At 42.7% G+C, this 20,728-nt stretch overlaps 1 protein-coding gene across 1 annotated transcript in view; it reads right to left on the reverse strand.

The window, feature by feature from the left end:
• Positions 1–860: 860 nt before the first annotated feature.
• Positions 861–20,728, reverse strand: part of LOC139762046 (glutamate receptor ionotropic, delta-2-like) — a gene marked incomplete at its 5' end in the record, with an annotated part of 55,668 nt that continues 35,800 nt past the window's right edge. The window contains 3 exons of the mRNA XM_071686815.1: positions 861–1,681; positions 4,565–4,703; positions 10,448–10,614. Of these exons, the coding sequence (XP_071542916.1) occupies positions 1,604–1,681; positions 4,565–4,703; positions 10,448–10,614 (384 nt within the window). The remainder of the gene's footprint in view (positions 1,682–4,564; positions 4,704–10,447; positions 10,615–20,728) is intronic.

The following is a 20,728-nucleotide window of genomic DNA, read 5'->3' on the forward strand; positions in this document are numbered from 1 at the left end:
GAAGGGTTCATTGAAGACTTGAATAGGGGGACAGGGATAGTGCATTTACTGCTTGCGGAAGTCATTCTCCCATAAATTTCACCTTTCAGGTATCAAACCAATTACCATGTAAAGTTGTTTTCCCCCAAAATAGAAAATGTTGATTAACGATGTGACGAAATGAAAGCAGATAACTACCACGAAAAAAACATGGAGAATGAAAACAGTTTCTTGTTTAATCGCCACTGTTCTTGCCAGCATGATACTGTTGTACACAACGCCTTCCTCCACAACCGAATTGTTCTTACCAAGACATTCTCAGCTCAGAATCCATTATACTGACTCATGATAAGATATGATACATACGTTTATATATACATACAGATATGAGGAATATCAAAATGAAAACACATTTCTGAGGACAAGCATTTGATTTCTGGGAAATATGCTTCCAGGGGAGCCATTCTCTCGCAGCAGTTAGATGCCATTTTCTTTTTGATTTTCATATCATCTCATTTTATTGATAGATAGGTAATTCCAGATGCACACTTTTGTACAAAGAAAAGTATACTTAATTAATGGTCGTCCTCCTGCAAATGATGTCATGTTTTTTTAGATTGGGAATAATCAGTTCATTACAAGCATCTACGGAATGCAGCTTATTGCAGGCATCTGCTGAATTTAGTCTATTACAGGCATTTACTGAACGCAGTTTATTGCAGGCATTTACTGAATGTAGTTCATTACAGGTATCTACTAAATGTAGTTTATTACAGGTATGTAATTAATTACTGAATTAATTACTGAATGCTGTTTATACAGGTTTTCTACTGAATGCAGTCTATTGCATACGTCTACTGAATGCAGCTTATTGAAAGTAATTGCTAAATGCAGTTTGGTACTGGCATCTAACTGATGCAGTTCATTAAAGGTATCTACTAAATGCAGCTTATTACAGATATCTACTAAATGCAGCTTATTACAGCCATGTACAGAATATGGCTTATTACAGACATCTACTGAATGCAGTTTATTACAAGTATCTACAAAATACATATTGTTACAGGTTTCCACTGAAAACAGTCTATTACATGAATTTACAGAATATAATCTGAATTTACAAATCTTTGTTTACAAACTATGGATGAATGTAGGGAGACTGTCAGAAGACAGACAAAAGGAACGAGTGTCAAGTCAGCTGACTGTCAGAAAGCAAGACGTGAGTGTCAGCAGGCGACACAGGTATGTCAGCAAGGAGTCAGCAAACCTCAGGAGTGTGACAGCAGACAGTCAACAGGCCCGAGGGCTGTGTGCTGCAATCAGCAGACCTGATCGTGGTATCACCAGACTGTCATCAGACCAGAGGTGGTGTCAGTAGCAGTCAGCGAGCCTGAGTGTGGTATCAGTAGACAGTCAGCAAGCCAGTGGAAAGTGTCACTAGTCAGTTAGCAGGAGGCCAGAGAGTGGTTTCAGTAGCCAGTCAGCAAGCCAGAGCGTAATATCAGTAGCTAGTCAGCAAGCTAGATCGCGTGTGAGCACGCAATCAACAGGCTGGAGCGAGGTGTCAGCAGACAGACAGCCAACGAATGGTATCAGCCAGGCAGAGGATAGTGTCAGCAGATGGTCAGCGACTGAAGAACATCTCCAGCACGAAGGCCAAAGTTGACACCACAGCGCCCGTCAGCAACAAGAAGAAGGCCGCCTGTCGAACACCCAACACTGAGTTAACCACAGACTTAAATGTCCGAACACTATGTTGATCAGGGACCTAAAGGCCAGACATTAAATCATTCTCAGCATTAAAAGGCCGAACAAAAAGTTAGCTAGGGACTTTAAAGGCCACACAATATTTATTCTCAGACATAATAAGCCGAACGTAAAATTACCCAGGGCCTTATAAAGGCCAAACAATAAGTTATTCTAAAACTTAAAAGGCTGAATATCAAGTTAACCAAGGACTTAAAAGGCTGAATATCAAGTTAACCAAGGACTTAAAAGGCTGAATATCAAGTTAACCAAGGACTTAAAAGGCCAAACAATAAGTTATACTTAGACGTAAAAGTCCGATCTCTAAGTCGTTATAGAACTACAGAGGCCGAATGTTAAGTGCCACAAGCATAACTGCCAAATAATTCTTTCAAGACTTCAAAAATAAACCACTAAATTACTGGAAGACTTAAATGGCTACACACTAAGTTACAAGTACATTCAAAAGGCAAAACGCTAATTCACTCGACAATCTAAAAGGCCAAACACTAAGATCCAAAGGGACTCAACAAAACGATCTTTAAATTTCTGCTGATGTAGACCCCACATGTAGGCGCAGGATTCAACTGTAGGTGTTGGCCCTGACTATAGATGTAGCACCCAACTTTAGGGGCAAGACCAACCTGTAAGAGTAGGATACACCTGAAGGTGTATGACCCAACTTTAGGTGCAAGACCAACCTGTAAGAGCAGGATACATCTGAAGGTGTATGACCCAACTTTAGGTGCAAGACCAACCTGTAAGAGTAGGATACACCTGAAGGTGTATGACCCAACTTTAGGTGCAAGACCAACCTGTAAGAGTAGGATACACCTGAAGGTGTATGACCCAACTTTAGGTGCAAGACCAACCTGTAAGAGTAGGATACACCTGAAGGTGTATGACCCAACTTTAGGTGCAAGACCAACCTGTAAGAGTAGGATACACCTGAAGGTGTATGACCCAACTTTAGGTGCAAGACCAACCTGTAAGAGTAGGATACACCTGAAGGTGTATGACCGAACTTTAGGTGCAAGACCAACCTGTAAGAGTAGGATACACCTGAAGGTGTATGACCCAACTTTAGGTGCAAGACCAACCTGTAAGAGTAGGATACACCTGAAGGTGTATGACCCAACTTTAGGTGCAAGACCAACCTGTAAGAGTAGGATACACCTGAAGGTGTATGACCGAACTTTAGGTGCAAGACCAACCTGTAAGAGTAGGATACACCTGAAGGTGTATGACCCAACTTTAGGTGCAAGACCAACCTGTAAGAGTAGGATACACCTGAAGGTGTATGACCCAACTTTAGGTGTAGGACTTATCCATAGATGTGAGATCCAACTGTAGGTGTAGAACCTAACTTTAAGTGTAGGATTTAATTGTAGGTTTATGACCTATTTGTAGGTGTAAAATCCACCTATATAGGACCCAACTTTAGGTGTAGGACCTAACTGTAGGTGTAGGATCCACCTGTAGGTGCAGAACCCATCTGTAGGTGTAGAAAGCATCTGTAGGTGAAGGAACCACCTGTAGGTGTAGGATTCACCTGTAGGTGTTTTGATTCAACGGTAGGTGTAGGACCTAATTCTTGGTTTAGAACCTGACTGTAAGTGTAAGATTCAACTGTAGGTACAGGATTTACCTGTAGGTGTATGACTCAAACGCAGATGCAGGATCCAACTTTAAGTTCAGGACCTAAATGTAGGTATAGGATACAACTGTAGGTGTAGGACCCACCTGTAGGTGTAGGATCTACCTGTTCAGGACCCAACTTTAGGTGTGGGACCCCGCTGTAAGTGTAGGACACAACTGTAAGTGTAGGAGCCACCTGTAGATGTAGGATCCACCTGTAGGTGTAGGACCCAACTGTAGGCATAGAACTCACTAGCAGGTGTAGGACCTACCTGAAAGTATCTGATCCAAATGTAGGCGTAATACTTAACTGTAGGTGCACGATCCACATATAGAGGTAAGAAAAGCCTGTAAGTTTAGGGTTCACCTGTAGCAGTAGGATCCACCTGTAGGTTTAGCACCCACCTCTAAGCGCAGGATTCACCAAAAGGTGTGGGATCCACCTGTAAGTGAAGGACTCACATGTAGTTGTTGGATCCACCTATAAATGTGGGAACCACTCCACTTGTGGACGTGAGACCTATCTGTAGATGTAGAATCCTCCTGTCGGTGTATGACCCCAAATAGATATAGAATGCACCTATAGATTTAGCATCCACCTGTAGGTTCAGGACCCAACAATAGGTTTAGGAACCACCTGCAGGTGTAGGACCCAACTGTAGGTATACGATCCACTTGTAGGTGTTGAACTTACCTGTATGTGTAGGACCCACTTGCAGATGTAGGACTCAACTGTAGGTGCAGGTATAGAAACCACCTGGAGCTGAATGACCCAGGTTTAGGGGTAGGGTTTACCTGTAGGTGTAGGATTCATTTGTAGGTGTAGGACCCATGTGTAGGTGGAGGACCCAGCTGTAGATGTAGTGCGCAATTTAGTTGTAGGATTCAGCCCGTAGGTACAGGACCTACCTGTAGATGTAGGATTTATCTCTAGGTGTAGGACTCACCTGTAGGTGTAGGACCCACGTGTAGATGCAGGAACCACCTGTAGATGTAGGAGCTACTAATAGACGTAGGTCTCACTTGTAGGTGTAGCATGCACTTGAAAATTTAGGATCCTCCTGCAGGTGTAAGATCTCGCTGTTGCTGTAGGACTCACCTGTAGATGTAGGACCCTCCTGTAGGTGTGGGACTCACTCATTGCTTTGGACCTTATCTATGAGACCCACCAGTGAGATCCACCTGTGAGTGAAGGACGTACCTGTACATGGTTCAATGTGAGGGAACCTGGCCCCTCGCCTCCTGAAGCAGGGTCGTCAGCGTCCCTCTGGCCAGACAGCTTCCTGATCTCCTCTTCGGCCCAGTGGTCGATCAGGCCTGCCTCTGTCACCCATGACAACCTGCAGCAAGTATATCTGACACCCCTGGCGTGACCCCGGCTGCTTCATGCACTTCTACTGTGACATCAGGTAATGACACAACGCTTTAATCTCGGATGCTTCGGTGCTTGAAACACCTATACTGTGATGTTGGGTGATGACACACAATTGTTCCGTGACCACAGGTCTCTTAACACACATGTCCTGTGATCTTAGGTAATAACAAAATCATACCGTGACCTCATGTGCTTGACACGTCTGTAAAGTGACCTCATATGCTTGACACGTCTGTAAAGTGACCTCATGTGCTTTTCACGTCTGTAAAGTGACCTCATGTGCTTAACACTTCTGTAAAGTGACCTCAGGTGCTAGTCACGTCTGCAAAGTGACCTCGTGTGCTTGACAGGTATGTAAAGTGACCTCAGGTGCTAGTTAAGTCTGGAAAGTGAACTCATGTGCTTTTCACGTCTGTAAAGTGACCTCATGTGCCTGACACGCGTCTAAAGTGACCTCATGTGGTTGAAACCATATGTGCTTAGCAGCCTCTGTACTGTGACCAGATATGCTTGACACACATTTGTACAGTGACTTCAGGAGTTTGACACACATTTGTACAGTGACCTCATGTGTTTGACACACGTCTGAACAGTGACCTCATATGTTTGAAACACATCTGTACAGTGACCTCATGTGTTTGACACACATCTGTACAGTGACCTCATATGTGTGACACACATCTGTACAGTGACTTCATATGTTTAACACACCTGGACAGTGACCTCATATGTTTGACACACATTTGTACAGTTACCTCATATGTTTGACACACATCTGGACAGTGACTTCATAGGTGTGACACACATCTGTACAGTAACCTCTTATGTTTGACACATCTGTACAGTGACCTCATATGTTTGACACAAATCTGTACAATGACGTTATATGTTTGACACACATCTGTCCAGTGACCTCATATGTTTGACACACATTTGGACAGTGAACTCATATGTTTGACACGCATCTGGACAATGAACTCATATGTTTGACTCACATCTGGACAGTGATCTCATATGTTTGACACACACCTGGACAGTGAACTCATGTGTTTGACACACATCTGGCTCGTCACTTTATGAACTTGACACACATCTTTGATCTCATGTGCTTAACACACCGATGTGCTGTAACCTAAGGTAAATGACACACACTTGTACTGTGACCTGAGATGATTGTAACAAGCCTGTGCTGTGTCTTGAAATGAATGATACGCATCTGTGCAACGACCTCAGGTGCCGGATTCAATTCTACTGTGACCTGAGATGAATGACAGACCTGTACTGTGACCTGAGATGAATAGCACACTTGTACTGTGACCTGAGATGAATTACACACTTGTACTGTGACCTGAGATGAATGACAGAATTGTAGTGTGACCTGAGATGAATGACATACTTGTTATGTGACCTGAGATGAATGACACAATTGTAGTGTGACCTGATATGAATGACAAACCTGTAGAGTGACCTGAGATGAATGACATAATTGTAATGTGACCTGAGATGAATAACACAATTGTAGTGTGACCTGAGATGAATGACACACCTGTACTGTGATCTGAGATGAATAACACACTTGTACTGTGACCTGAGATGAACGACACAACTCTACTGTGACCTGAGTTGAATGACACACTTTAACTGTGACCTGAGATGAATGACACACTTGTGCTGTGACCTGAGATGAATGACAGAATTGTAGTGTGACCTGAGATGAATGACATACTTGTAATGTGACATGAGATGAATGACACAATTGTAGTGTGACCTGAGATGAATGACAAACCTGTACTGTGACCTGAGATGAATGACATATTTGTAATGTGACCCGAGATGAATGACACAATTGGAGTGTGACCTGAGATGAATGACACACCTGTACTGTGACCTGAGATGAATAACACACTTGTACTGTGACCTGAGATGAATGACACAACTCTACTGTGACCTGAGTTGAATATCACACTTTAAATGTGACCTGAGATGAATGACACAACTGTACTATGACCTGAGTTGAATGACACACTTGTACTGTGACCTGAGATGAATAACACGCTTGTACTGTGACCTGAGATGAATGGCACACTTGTGCTGTGACCTGAGATGAATGACACACTTGTGTTGTGACCTGAGATGAATGACACACTTGAACTGTGACCTGAGATGAATGACACACCGATACTGAGAACTGAGATGAATGACACGCTTTTACTATGACCTGAGGTGAATGACAAGCTTGTGATGTGAATTGAGATGAATGACACAATTATAGTGTGACCGGAGATGAATGACACAATTGTACTGTGACCTGAGTTGACTGACACAATCGTACTGTGACCTGAGATGAACGACACACCTGCGCTGTGACCTAAGATGAATGTCACAATTGTGCTGTGACCTGAGTTGAATGATACAATTGTACTGTGAAATGAGATGAATGACAAACTTGTACTGTGATCTGAGATGACTGACACAACTGTACTGTGACCTGAGTTGAATGACATAATTGTACTGTGACCTGAGCTGAATGACACAATTGCACTGTGACCTGTGATGAATGACACAATTGTACTGTGACCTGAGATGAATAACACACTTTTGCTGCGACCTGAGATGAATGACACACTTGTACTATGACCTGAGATGAATGACACCTCTACTGTGACCTGAGATGAATGACACAATTGTATTGTGACCTGAGACGAATGACACAATTGTACTGTGAACTGAGGTGAATGACACAACTATACCGTGACCTGAGTTGAATGACACAATTGAACCGTGACCTGAGATGAATGACACAATTGTACTGTGACCTGAGATGAATAACACCGATATTGAGAACTGAGATGAATGACGCTTGTACTGTGACCTGAGATGAATGACATACTTGTAATGTGACCTGAGATGAATGACATGATTGTAGTGTGACCTGAGATGAATGACACGCTTGTACTATGATCTGAGATTACCTGAGATGAATGACATGATTGTAGTGCGACCTGAGATGAATGACACGCTTGTACTGTGACCTGAGATGAATGACATACTTGTAATGTGAAATGAGATGAATGACACAATTGTAGTGTGACCTGAGTTGCCTGACAGAATTGTACTGTGACCTGAGATGAATGACACACCTGTACTATGACCTGAGATGAATGACACAACTGTCCTGTGACCAGAGTTGAATGACATATTTGTACTGTGATCTGAGATGACTGACACACTTGTACTGTGACCTGAGGTGAATGACACACTTGTACTGTGACCTGAGATGAATGACACAACTCTACTGTGACCTGAGTTGAATGACACACTTGTACTGTGACCTGAGCTGAAAGAAACATTTGTACTGTGACCTGAGTAAAAGGACACAATTGTATCGTGACCTGAGGTGAATGACACAACTCTACTGTGACCTGTGTTGAATGACACAACTTCACTGTGACTTGAGATTAATGACACAATTGTACTGTGAACCGAGATGAATGACAAAACTCTACTGTGACCTGAGCTGAATGAAACATTTGTACTGTGACCTGAGTAAAAGGACACAATTGTATCGTGACCTGAGTTGAATGACACAACTTCACTGTGACCTGAGATTAATGACACAATTGTACTGTGAACCGAAATGAATGACAAAACTCTACAGTGACCTGAGTTGAATGACACAATTGCACTGTGACCTGAGATGAATGACACAATTGTACTGTGACCTGATAATGAATGACACACTTGTACTGTGACCTAAGATAAATGACACCGATACTGTGAACTGAGATGAATGACACACTTGTACTGTGACCTGAGATGAATGACATACTTGCAATGTGACTTGAGATGAATGATACTATTGTAGTGTGACGTAAGATGAATGACACAATTGCACTGTGACCTGAGTTGACTGACACAATTGTACTGCGACATGAGATGAATGACACACCTGTACTGTGACCGGAGATGAATGACACAACTGTACTGTGACCTGAGTTGAATGACACTCTTGAACCGTGACCTGAGGTGAATGATATATTTGTACTGTGACCTGAGATGAATGACACAACTGTACCGTAACCTGAATTGAATGTCATAATTGTACTGTGACCTGAGTTGAATGACACAATTGCACTATGACCTGGGATGAATGACACAACTGTACTGTAACCTGAGATGAATGACACCCTTGTACTGTGACCTGAGGAGAATGACACAACTGTACTGTAAACTGAGTTGAATGTCACGATTGTACTGTGACCTGAGTTGAATGACACAATTGTACTGTGACCTGAGATGAATGACACAACTGTACTGTAAACTGAGTTGAATGTCACAATTGTACTGTGACCTGAGTTAAATGACACAATTGTACTGTGACCTGAGATGAATGAGACACCTGTACTGTGACCTGAGATGAATGACACAACTGTACTGTGGCCTGAGTTAAATGACACAATTGTACTGTGACCTGAGATGAATGGCACAATCTTATTGTGATGAGATGAATGACACACTTGTACTATGACCTGAGATGAATGACGCACTTGTACTGTGACCTGAGTTGAATGACACAATTGTACTGTGACCTGGGTTGAATGACACACTTGTGCTGTGACCTGAGATGAATGACACAATTGTACATTGACCTGAGATGAATGACACACTCCTGTATTGTGTTATAATGTTTCTCACACACACACACACACATACACACACACACACACACACACACACACGCGTACCATGATAACCTGTTAACTGTACCATGATGACCTGTTGACTGTACCATGATAACCTGTTAACTGTACCATGATGACCTGTTAAATGTACCATGATGACCTTTCAACTGTACCGTGATAACCTGTTAACTGTACCATGATGACCTGTTAACTGTACCATGATGACCTGTTCACTGTACCATGATGACCTGTTAACTGTACCACGATAACCTGTTAACTGTACCATGATGACCTGTTAGCTGTACCATTATGACCTGTTAACTGTACCATGATAACCTGTTAACTGTACCATGATAACCTGTTAACTGTACCATGATGACCTGTTAAATGTACCATGATGACCTGTTAGCTGTACCATGATGACCTGTTAACTGTACCATGATAACCTGTTAACTGTACCATGATAACCTGTTAATTGTACCATGATGACCTGTTAAATGTACCATGATGACCTTTTAACTGTACCATGATAACCTGTTAACTGTACCATGATAACCTGTTAACTGTACCATGATGACCTGTTAGCTGTACCATGATAACCTGTTAACTGTACCATGATGACCTGTTAACTGTACCATGATGACCTGTTAACTGTACCATGATAACCTGTTTACTGTACCATGATAACCTGTTAACTGTACCATGATGAACTGTTAATTGTACCATGATAACCTGTTAACTGTACCATGATGACCCGTTAACTGTACCATGATAACCTGTTAACTGTACCATGATAACCTGTTAACTGTACCATGATGACCTGACAACTGCATCGTGTATCATGTTAACCTAAATTAATGATAACCACACAAGTTATCATGATGACTGGTGGTACTTTTACAGCAGCAGGCTGAGGCGACGCTAACCACAACCCCTCAGTACAGGCATCGGCCCGCCATCAGCTCCGAGGATTGAGCTGAGGGAAGGCATTAAGGGAGAGTGGAAGAGAGGCATACCTCCTACTTACATCTTGTCGAACACTGGCCTGAAGGGGGCGCCGGTAATGCAGGCGATGCCGTAGCCGTGAGGGTAAAAAGTGTCCCGTCCGAAGTGGTACTTCTCCCGACCCCGTACCGTAGCGCGGATCTCAGCGTTCAACTCAGAGTTGATCAAGACGAACTTCTCCTTCAGCACCTGCCATGGATGTGGTGATGGGGAACATCAGGCTGTGTGTGTGCGAGTGTGTGGTGAATGTGAGTACACCTCTTTACGGAGAAGTGAAGTTGACTCATACGAATATATATATATTATTTTTATATATTTATTTTGCTTTGTCGCTGTCTCCCGCGTTAGCGAGGTAGCGCAAGGAAACAGACGAAAGAATGGCCCAACCCACCCACATACACATGTATATACATACACGTCCACACACGCAAATATACATACCTGTACATCTCCATGTATACATATATATACACACACAGACATATACATATATACAAATGCACATAATTCATACTGTCTGCCTTTGTTCATTCCCATCGCCACCTCGCCACACATGAAATAACAACCCCCTCCCCCCTCATGTATGCGAGGTAGCGCTAGGAAAAGACAACAAAGGCCATATTCGTTCACACTCAGTCTCTAGCTGTCATGTAATAATGCACCGAAACCGCAGCTCCCTTTCCACATCCAGGCCCCACAGAACTTTCCATGGTTTACCCCAGACGCTTCACATGCCCTGGTTCAATCCATTGACAGCACGTCAACCCCGGTATACCATATCGTTCCAATTCACTCTATTCCTTGCACGCCTTTCACCCTCCTGCATGTTCAGGCACCGATCACTCGAAATCTTTTTCACTCCATCTTTCCACCTCCAATTTGGTCTCCCACTTCTCCTCGTTCCCTCCACCTCCGACACATATATCCTCTTGGTCAATCTTTCCTCGACCATTCTCTCCATGTGACCAAACCATTTCAAAACACCCTCGTCTACTCTCTCAACCACACTCTTTTTATTACCACACATCTCTCTTACCCTATTTTTACTTACTCGATCACACCACCTCACACCACATATTGTTCTCAAATATCTCATTTCCAGCATATCCACCCTCCTGCGCACAACTCTATCCATAGCCCACGCCTCGCAACCATACAGCATTGTTGGAGCCACTATTCCTTCAAACATACCCATTTTTGCTTTCCGAGATAATGTCCTCGACTTCCACACATTCTTCAAGGCTCCCAGAACTTTCGCCCCCTCCCCCACCCTATGATCCACTTCCGCTTCCATGGTTCCATCCGCTGTCAAATCCACTCCCAGATATCTAAAACACTTTACTTCCTCCAGTTTTCCTCCATTCAAACTTACCTCCTAATTGACTTGACCCTCAACCCTACTGTACCTAATAATCTTGCTCTTATTCACATTTACTCTCAACTTTCTTCTTTCACATACTTTACCAAACTCAGTCACCAGCTTCTGCAGTTTCTCACATGAATCAGCCACCAGCGCTGTATCATCAGCCAACAACAACTGACTCACTTCTCAAGCTCTCTCATCCACAACAGACTGTATACTTGCCCCTCTTTCCAAAACGCTTGCATTCACCTCCCTAACAACCCCATCCATAAACCAATTCAACAACCACGGAGACATCACACACCCCTGCCGCAAACGTTACATTCACTGAGAACCAATCACTTTCCTCTCTTCCTACACGTACACACGTCTTACATCCTCGAAAACACCTTTTCACTGCTTCTAAGAACTTGCCTCCCCACCATATATTCTTAATTCCTTCCACAGAGCATCTCTATCAACTCTATCATATGCCTTCTCCAGATCCATAAATGCTACATACAAATCCATTTGTTTTTCTAAGTATTTCTCGCATACATTCCTCAAAGCAAACACCTGATCCACACATCCTCTACCACTTCTGAAACCACACTGCTCTTCCCCAATCTGATGGTCTGTACATGCCTTCACCCTCTTATTCAATACCCTCCAATATGATTTCCCAAGAATACTCAACAAACTTATACCTCTGTAATTTGAGCACTCACCTTTGTCCCCTTTGCCTTTGTACAATGGCACTATGCAAGCATTTCGCCAATCCTCAGGCATACATACATACATTAAATAACCTTACCAACCAGTCAACAATACAGTCACCCCCTTCTTTTTATAAATTCCATTGCAATACCATCCAAATCCGCTGCCTTGCCGGCTTTCATCTTCCGTAAAGCTTTTACTACCTCTTCTCTGTTTACCAAATCATTTTCCCTAACCCTCTCACTTTGTGCACCACCTCGCTTTGTGCACCACCTCGACCAAAACACCCTATATCTGCTACTCTATCATCAAACACATTCAACAAACCTTCAAAATACTCACTCTACCTCCTTCTCACATCACCACTACTTGTTATCACCTCCCCATTAGCCAACTTCACTGAAGTTCTTATTTGTTCCCTTGTCTTACGCCCTTTATTTACCTCCTTCCAAAACTTCTTTTTATTCTCCCTAAAATTTAATGATATCTTCTCACCCCAACTCTCATTTGCCCTCTTTTTCACCTCTTGCACCTTTCTCTTGACCTCCTGCCTCTTTCTTTTATACCTCTCCCACTCAATTGCATTTTTTCCCTGCAAAAATCGTCCAAATGCCTCTCTCTTCTCTTTCACTAATAATCTTACTTCTTCATCCCACTACTCACTACCCTTTCTAATCAACCCACCTCCCACGCTTCTCATGCCACAAGCATCTTTTGCGCAAGCCATCACTGTTTCCCTAAATGCATCCCATTCCTCCCCCACTCCCCTTACCTCCTTTGTTCTCACCTTTTTCCATTCTGTACTCAGTCTCTCGTGGTACTTCCTCACACAAGTCTCCTTCCCAAGCTCACTTACTCTCACCACCCTCTTCACCCCAACATTCTCTCTTCTTTCCTGAAAACCTCTACAAATCTTCACCTTTGCCTCCACAAGATAAAGATCAGACATCCCTCCAGTTGCACCTCTCAGCACATTAACATCCAAAAGTCTCTCTTTTGAGCGCCTATCAATTAATACGTAATCCAATAACGTTCTCTGGCCATCTCTCCTACTTACATATGTATACTTATGTATATCTCTCTTTTTAAACCAGGTATTCCTAATCACCAGTCCTTTTTCAGCACATAAATCTACAAGCTCTTCACCATTTCCATTTACAACACTGAACATCCCATGTATACCAATTATTCCCTCAACTGACACATTACTCACCTTATATATATATATATATATATATATATATATATATATATATATATATATATATATATATATATATATATATATATATTTCTTTTTTTTTTTTCTTTGTCGCTGTCTCCCGCGTTTGTAAGGTAGCGCAAGGAAACAGACGAAAGAAATGGCCCAACCCACCCCCATACACATGTATATACATACGTCCACACACGCAAATATACATACCTACACAGCTTTCCATGGTTTACGCCAGACGCTACACATGCCTTGATTCAATCCACTGACAGCACGTCAACCCCGGTATACCACATCGCTCCAATTCACTCTATTCCTTGCCCACCTTTCACCCTTCTGCATGTTCAGGCCCCGATCACTCAAAATCTTTTTCACTCCATCTTTCCACCTCCAATTTGGTCTCCCACTTCTCCTCGTTCCCTCCACCTCCGACACATATATTCTCTTGGTCAATCTTTCCTCACTCATTCTCTCCATGTGACCAAACCATTTCAAAACACCCTTTTCTGCTCTCTCAACCACGCTCTTCTTATTTCAACACACCTCTCTTACCCTTACATTACTTACTCGATCAAACCACCTCACACCACATATTGTCCTCAAACCTCTCATTTCCAGCACATCCACCCTCCTGCGCACAACTCTATCCATAGCCCACGCCTCGCTACCATACAACATTGTTGGAACCACTATTCCTTCAAACATACCCATTTTTGCTTTCCAAGATAATGTTCTCGACTTCCACACATTCTTCAAGGCTCCCAGAATTTTCGCCCCCTCCCCCACCCTATGATTCACTTCCGCTTCCATGGTTCCATCCGCTGCCAGATCCACTCCCAGATATCTAAAACACTTTACTTCCTCCAGTTTTTCTCTATTCAAACTTACCTCCCAATTGACTTGACCCTCAACCCTACTGTACCTAATAACCTTGCTCTTATTCATATTTACTCTTAACTTTCTTCTTTCACACACTTTACCAAACTCAGTCACCAGTTTCTGCAGTTTCTCACATGAATCAGCCACCAGCGCTGTATCATCAGCCAGCAACAACTGACTCACTTCCCAAGTTCTCTCATCCCCAACAGACTGCATACTTGCCCCTCTTTCCAAAACTCTTGCATTCACCTCCCTAACAACACCATCCATAAACAAATTCAACATCCATGCAGACATCACACACCCCTGCCGGAAACCTACATTCACTGAGAACCAATCACTTTCCTCTCTTCCTACACGTACACATGCCTTACATCCTCGATAAAAACTTTTCACTGCTTCCAACAACTTGCCTCCCACACCATATATTCTTAGTACCTTCCACAGAGCATCTCTATCAACTCTATCATATGCCTTCTCCAGATCCATAAATGCTACATACAAATCCATTTGCTTTTCTAAGTATTTCTCGCATACATTCCTCAAAGCAAACACCTGATCCACACATCCTCTACCACTTCTGAAACCACACTGCTCTTCCCCAATCTGATGGCTCTGTACATGCCTTCACCCTCTTAATCAATACCCTCCAATATGATTTCCCAGAATACTCAACAAACTTATACCTCTGTAATTTGAGCACTCACCTTTGTCCCCTTTGCCTTTGTACAATGGCACTATGCACGCATTCCGCCAATCCTCAGGCACCTCACATACATACATTAAATAACCTTACCAACCAGTCAACGATACAGTCACCCCCTTTTTTAATAAATTCCACTGCAATACCACCAAATCCGCTGCCTTGACGGCTTTCATCTTCCGCAAAGCTTGTACTACCTCTTCTCTGTTTACCAAATCATTTTCCCTAACCCTCTCACTTTGCAGCACCACCTCGACCAAAACACCCTATATCTGCCTACTCTATCATCAAACACATTCAACAAACCTTCAAAATACTCACTCCACCTCCTTCTCACATCACCACTACTTGTTATCACCTCCCCATTAGCCAACTTCACTGAAGTTCCTATTTGCTCCCTTGTCTTACGCACTTTATTTACCTCCTTCCAGAACTTCTTTTTATTCTCCCTAAAATTTAATGATACTCTCTCACGCCAACTCTCATTTGCCCTCTTTTTCACCTCTTGCACCTTTCTCTTGACCTCCTGCCTCTTTCTTTTATACCTCTCCCACTCAATTGCATTTTTTCCCTGCAAAAATCGTCCAAATGCCTCTCTCTTCTCTTTCACTAATAATCTTACTTCTTCATCCCACCACTCACTACCCTTTCTAATCAACCCACCTCCCACGCTTCTCATGCCACAAGCATCTTTTGCGCAAGCCATCACTGTTTCCCTAAATGCATCCCATTCCTCCCCCACTACCCTTACCTCCTTTGTTCTCACCTTTTTCCATTCTGTACTCAGTCTCTCGTGGTACTTCCTCACACAAGTCTCCTTCCCAAGCTCACTTACTCTCACCACCCTCTTCACCCCAACATTCTCTCTTCTTTCCTGAAAACCTCTACAAATCTTCACCTTTGCCTCCACAAGATAAAGATCAGACATCCCTCCAGTTGCACCTCTCAGCACATTAACATCCAAAAGTCTCTCTTTTGAGCGCCTATCAATTAACACGTAATCCAATAACGTTCTCTGGCCATCTCTCCTACTTACATATGTATACTTATGTATATCTCTCTTTTTAAACCAGGTATTCCCAATCACCAGTCCTTTTTCAGCACATAAATCTACAAGCTCTTCACCATTTCCATTTACAATACTGAACATCCCCATGTATACCAATTATTCCCTCAACTGACACATTACTCACCTTATATATATATATATATATATATATATATATATATATATATATATATATATATATATATATATATATATATATATATATATTTCTTTTTTTTTTTCTTTGTCGCTGTCTCCCGCGTTTGCAAGGTAGCGCAAGGAAACAGACGAAAGAAATGGCCCAACCCACCCCCATACACATGTATATACATACGTCCACACACGCAAATATACATACCTACACAGCTTTCCATGCTTTACCCCAGACGCTACACATGCCTTGATTCAATCCACTGACAGCACGTCAACCCCGGTATACCACATCGCTCCAATTCACTCTATTCCTTGCCCACCTTTCACCCTCTGCATGTTCAGGCCCCGATCACTCAAAATCTTTTTCACTCCATCTTTCCACCTCCAATTTGGTCTCCCACTTCTCCTCGTTCCCTCCACCTCCGACACATATATTCTCTTGGTCAATCTTTCCTCACTCATTCTCTCCATGTGACCAAACCATTTCAAAACACCCTTTTCTGCTCTCTCAACCACGCTCTTCTTATTTCAACACACCTCTCTTACCCTTACATTACTTACTCGATCAAACCACCTCACACCACATATTGTCCTCAAACCTCTCATTTCCAGCACATCCACCCTCCTGCGCACAACTCTATCCATAGCCCACGCCTCGCTACCATACAACATTGTTGGAACCACTATTCCTTCAAACATACCCATTTTTGCTTTCCAAGATAATGTTCTCGACTTCCACACATTCTTCAAGGCTCCCAGAATTTTCGCCCCCTCCCCCACCCTATGATTCACTTCCGCTTCCATGGTTCCATCCGCTGCCAGATCCACTCCCAGATATCTAAAACACTTTACTTCCTCCAGTTTTTCTCTATTCAAACTTACCTCCCAATTGACTTGACCCTCAACCCTACTGTACCTAATAACCTTGCTCTTATTCATATTTACTCTTAACTTCCTTCTTTCACACACTTTACCAAACTCAGTCACCAGTTTCTGCAGTTTCTCACATGAATCAGCCACCAGCGCTGTATCATCAGCCAGCAACAACTGACTCACTTCCCAAGTTCTCTCATCCCCAACAGACTGCATACTTGCCCCTCTTTCCAAAACTCTTGCATTCACCTCCCTAACAACACCATCCATAAACAAATTCAACATCCATGCAGACATCACACACCCCTGCCGGAAACCTACATTCACTGAGAACGAATCACTTTCCTCTCTTCCTACACGTACACATGCCTTACATCCTCGATAAAAACTTTTCACTGCTTCCAACAACTTGCCTCCCACACCATATATTCTTAGTACCTTCCACAGAGCATCTCTATCAACTCTATCATATGCCTTCTCCAGATCCATAAATGCTACATACAAATCCATTTGCTTTTCTAAGTATTTCTCGCATACATTCCTCAAAGCAAACACCTGATCCACACATCCTCTACCACTTCTGAAACCACACTGCTCTTCCCCAATCTGATGGTCTGTACATGCCTTCACCCTCTTATTCAATACCCTCCAATATGATTTCCCAAGAATACTCAACAAACTTATACCTCTGTAATTTGAGCACTCACCTTTGTCCCCTTTGCCTTTGTACAATGGCACTATGCAAGCATTTCGCCAATCCTCAGGCATACATACATACATTAAATAACCTTACCAACCAGTCAACAATACAGTCACCCCCTTCTTTTTATAAATTCCATTGCAATACCATCCAAATCCGCTGCCTTGCCGGCTTTCATCTTCCGTAAAGCTTTTACTACCTCTTCTCTGTTTACCAAATCATTTTCCCTAACCCTCTCACTTTGTGCACCACCTCGACCAAAACACCCTATATCTGCTACTCTATCATCAAACACATTCAACAAACCTTCAAAATACTCACTCCACCTCCTTCTCACATCACCACTACTTGTTATCACCTCCCCATTAGCCAACTTCACTGAAGTTCTTATTTGTTCCCTTGTCTTACGCCCTTTATTTACCTCCTTCCAAAACTTCTTTTTATTCTCCCTAAAATTTAATGATACTCTCTCACCCCAACTCTCATTTGCCCTCTTTTTCACCTCTTGCACCTTTCTCTTGACCTCCTGCCTCTTTCTTTTATACCTCTCCCACTCAATTGCATTTTTTCCCTGCAAAAATCGTCCAAATGCCTCTCTCTTCTCTTTCACTAATAATCTTACTTCTTCATCCCACCACTCACTACCCTTTCTAATCAACCCACCTCCCACGCTTCTCATGCCACAAGCATCTTTTGCGCAAGCCATCACTGTTTCCCTAAATGCATCCCATTCCTCCCCCACTACCCTTACCTCCTTTGTTCTCACCTTTTTCCATTCTGTACTCAGTCTCTCGTGGTACTTCCTCACACAAGTCTCCTTCCCAAGCTCACTTACTCTCACCACCCTCTTCACCCCAACATTCTCTCTTCTTTCCTGAAAACCTCTACAAATCTTCACCTTTGCCTCCACAAGATAAAGATCAGACATCCCTCCAGTTGCACCTCTCAGCACATTAACATCCAAAAGTCTCTCTTTTGAGCGCCTATCAATTAACACGTAATCCAATAACGTTCTCTGGCCATCTCTCCTACTTACATATGTATACTTATGTATATCTCTCTTTTTAAACCAGGTATTCCCAATCACCAGTCCTTTTTCAGCACATAAATCTACAAGCTCTTCACCATTTCCATTTACAACACTGAACATCCCATGTATACCAATTATTCCCTCAACTGACACATTACTCACCTTATATATATATATATATATATATATATATATATATATATATATATATATATATATATATATATATATATATATATATTTCTTTTTTTTTTTTCTTTGTCGCTGTCTCCCGCGTTTGCAAGGTAGCGCAAGGAAACAGACGAAAGAAATGGCCCAACCCACCCCCATACACATGTATATACATACGTCCACACACGCAAATATACATACCTACACAGCTTTCCATGCTTTACCCCAGACGCTACACATGCCTTGATTCAATCCACTGACAGCACGTCAACCCCGGTATACCACATCGCTCCAATTCACTCTATTCCTTGCCCACCTTTCACCCTCCTGCATGTTCAGGCCCCGATCACTCAAAATCTTTTTCACTCCATCTTTCCACCTCCAATTTGGTCTCCCACTTCTCCTCGTTCCCTCCACCTCCGACACATATATTCTCTTGGTCAATCTTTCCTCACTCATTCTCTCCATGTGACCAAACCATTTCAAAACACCCTTTTCTGCTCTCTCAACCACGCTCTTCTTATTTCAACACACCTCTCTTACCCTTACATTACTTACTCGATCAAACCACCTCACACCACATATTGTCCTCAAACCTCTCATTTCCAGCACATCCACCCTCCTGCGCACAACTCTATCCATAGCCCACGCCTCGCTACCATACAACATTGTTGGAACCACTATTCCTTCAAACATACCCATTTTTGCTTTCCAAGATAATGTTCTCGACTTCCACACATTCTTCAAGGCTCCCAGAATTTTCGCCCCCTCCCCCACCCTATGATTCACTTCCGCTTCCATGGTTCCATCCGCTGCCAGATCCACTCCCAGATATCTAAAACACTTTACTTCCTCCAGTTTTTCTCTATTCAAACTTACCTCCCAATTGACTTGACCCTCAACCCTACTGTACCTAATAACTTTGCTCTTATTCATATTTACTCTTAACTTTCTTCTTTCACACACTTTACCAAACTCAGTCACCAGTTTCTGCAGTTTCTCACATGAATCAGCCACCAGCGCTGTATCATCAGCCAGCAACAACTGACTCACTTCCCAAGTTCTCTCATCCCCAACAGACTGCATACTTGCCCCTCTTTCCAAAACTCTTGCATTCACCTCCCTAACAACACCATCCATAAACAAATTCAACATCCATGCAGACATCACACACCCCTGCCGGAAACCTACATTCACTGAGAACCGAATCACTTTCCTCTCTTCCTACACGTACACATGCCTTACATCCTCGATAAAAACTTTTCACTGCTTCCAACAACTTGCCTCCCACACCATATATTCTTAGTACCTTCCACAGAGCATCTCTATCAACTCTATCATATGCCTTCTCCAGATCCATAAATGCTACATACAAATCCATTTGCTTTTCTAAGTATTTCTCACATACATTCTTCAAAGCAAACACCTGATCCACACATCCTCTACCACTTCTGAAACCACACTGCTCTTCCCC

The sequence above is a fragment of the Panulirus ornatus genome, chromosome 42 (genome assembly GCF_036320965.1).
Source record: "Panulirus ornatus isolate Po-2019 chromosome 42, ASM3632096v1, whole genome shotgun sequence".
In the NCBI taxonomy this organism is placed as follows: Eukaryota; Metazoa; Arthropoda; class Malacostraca; order Decapoda; family Palinuridae; genus Panulirus; species Panulirus ornatus.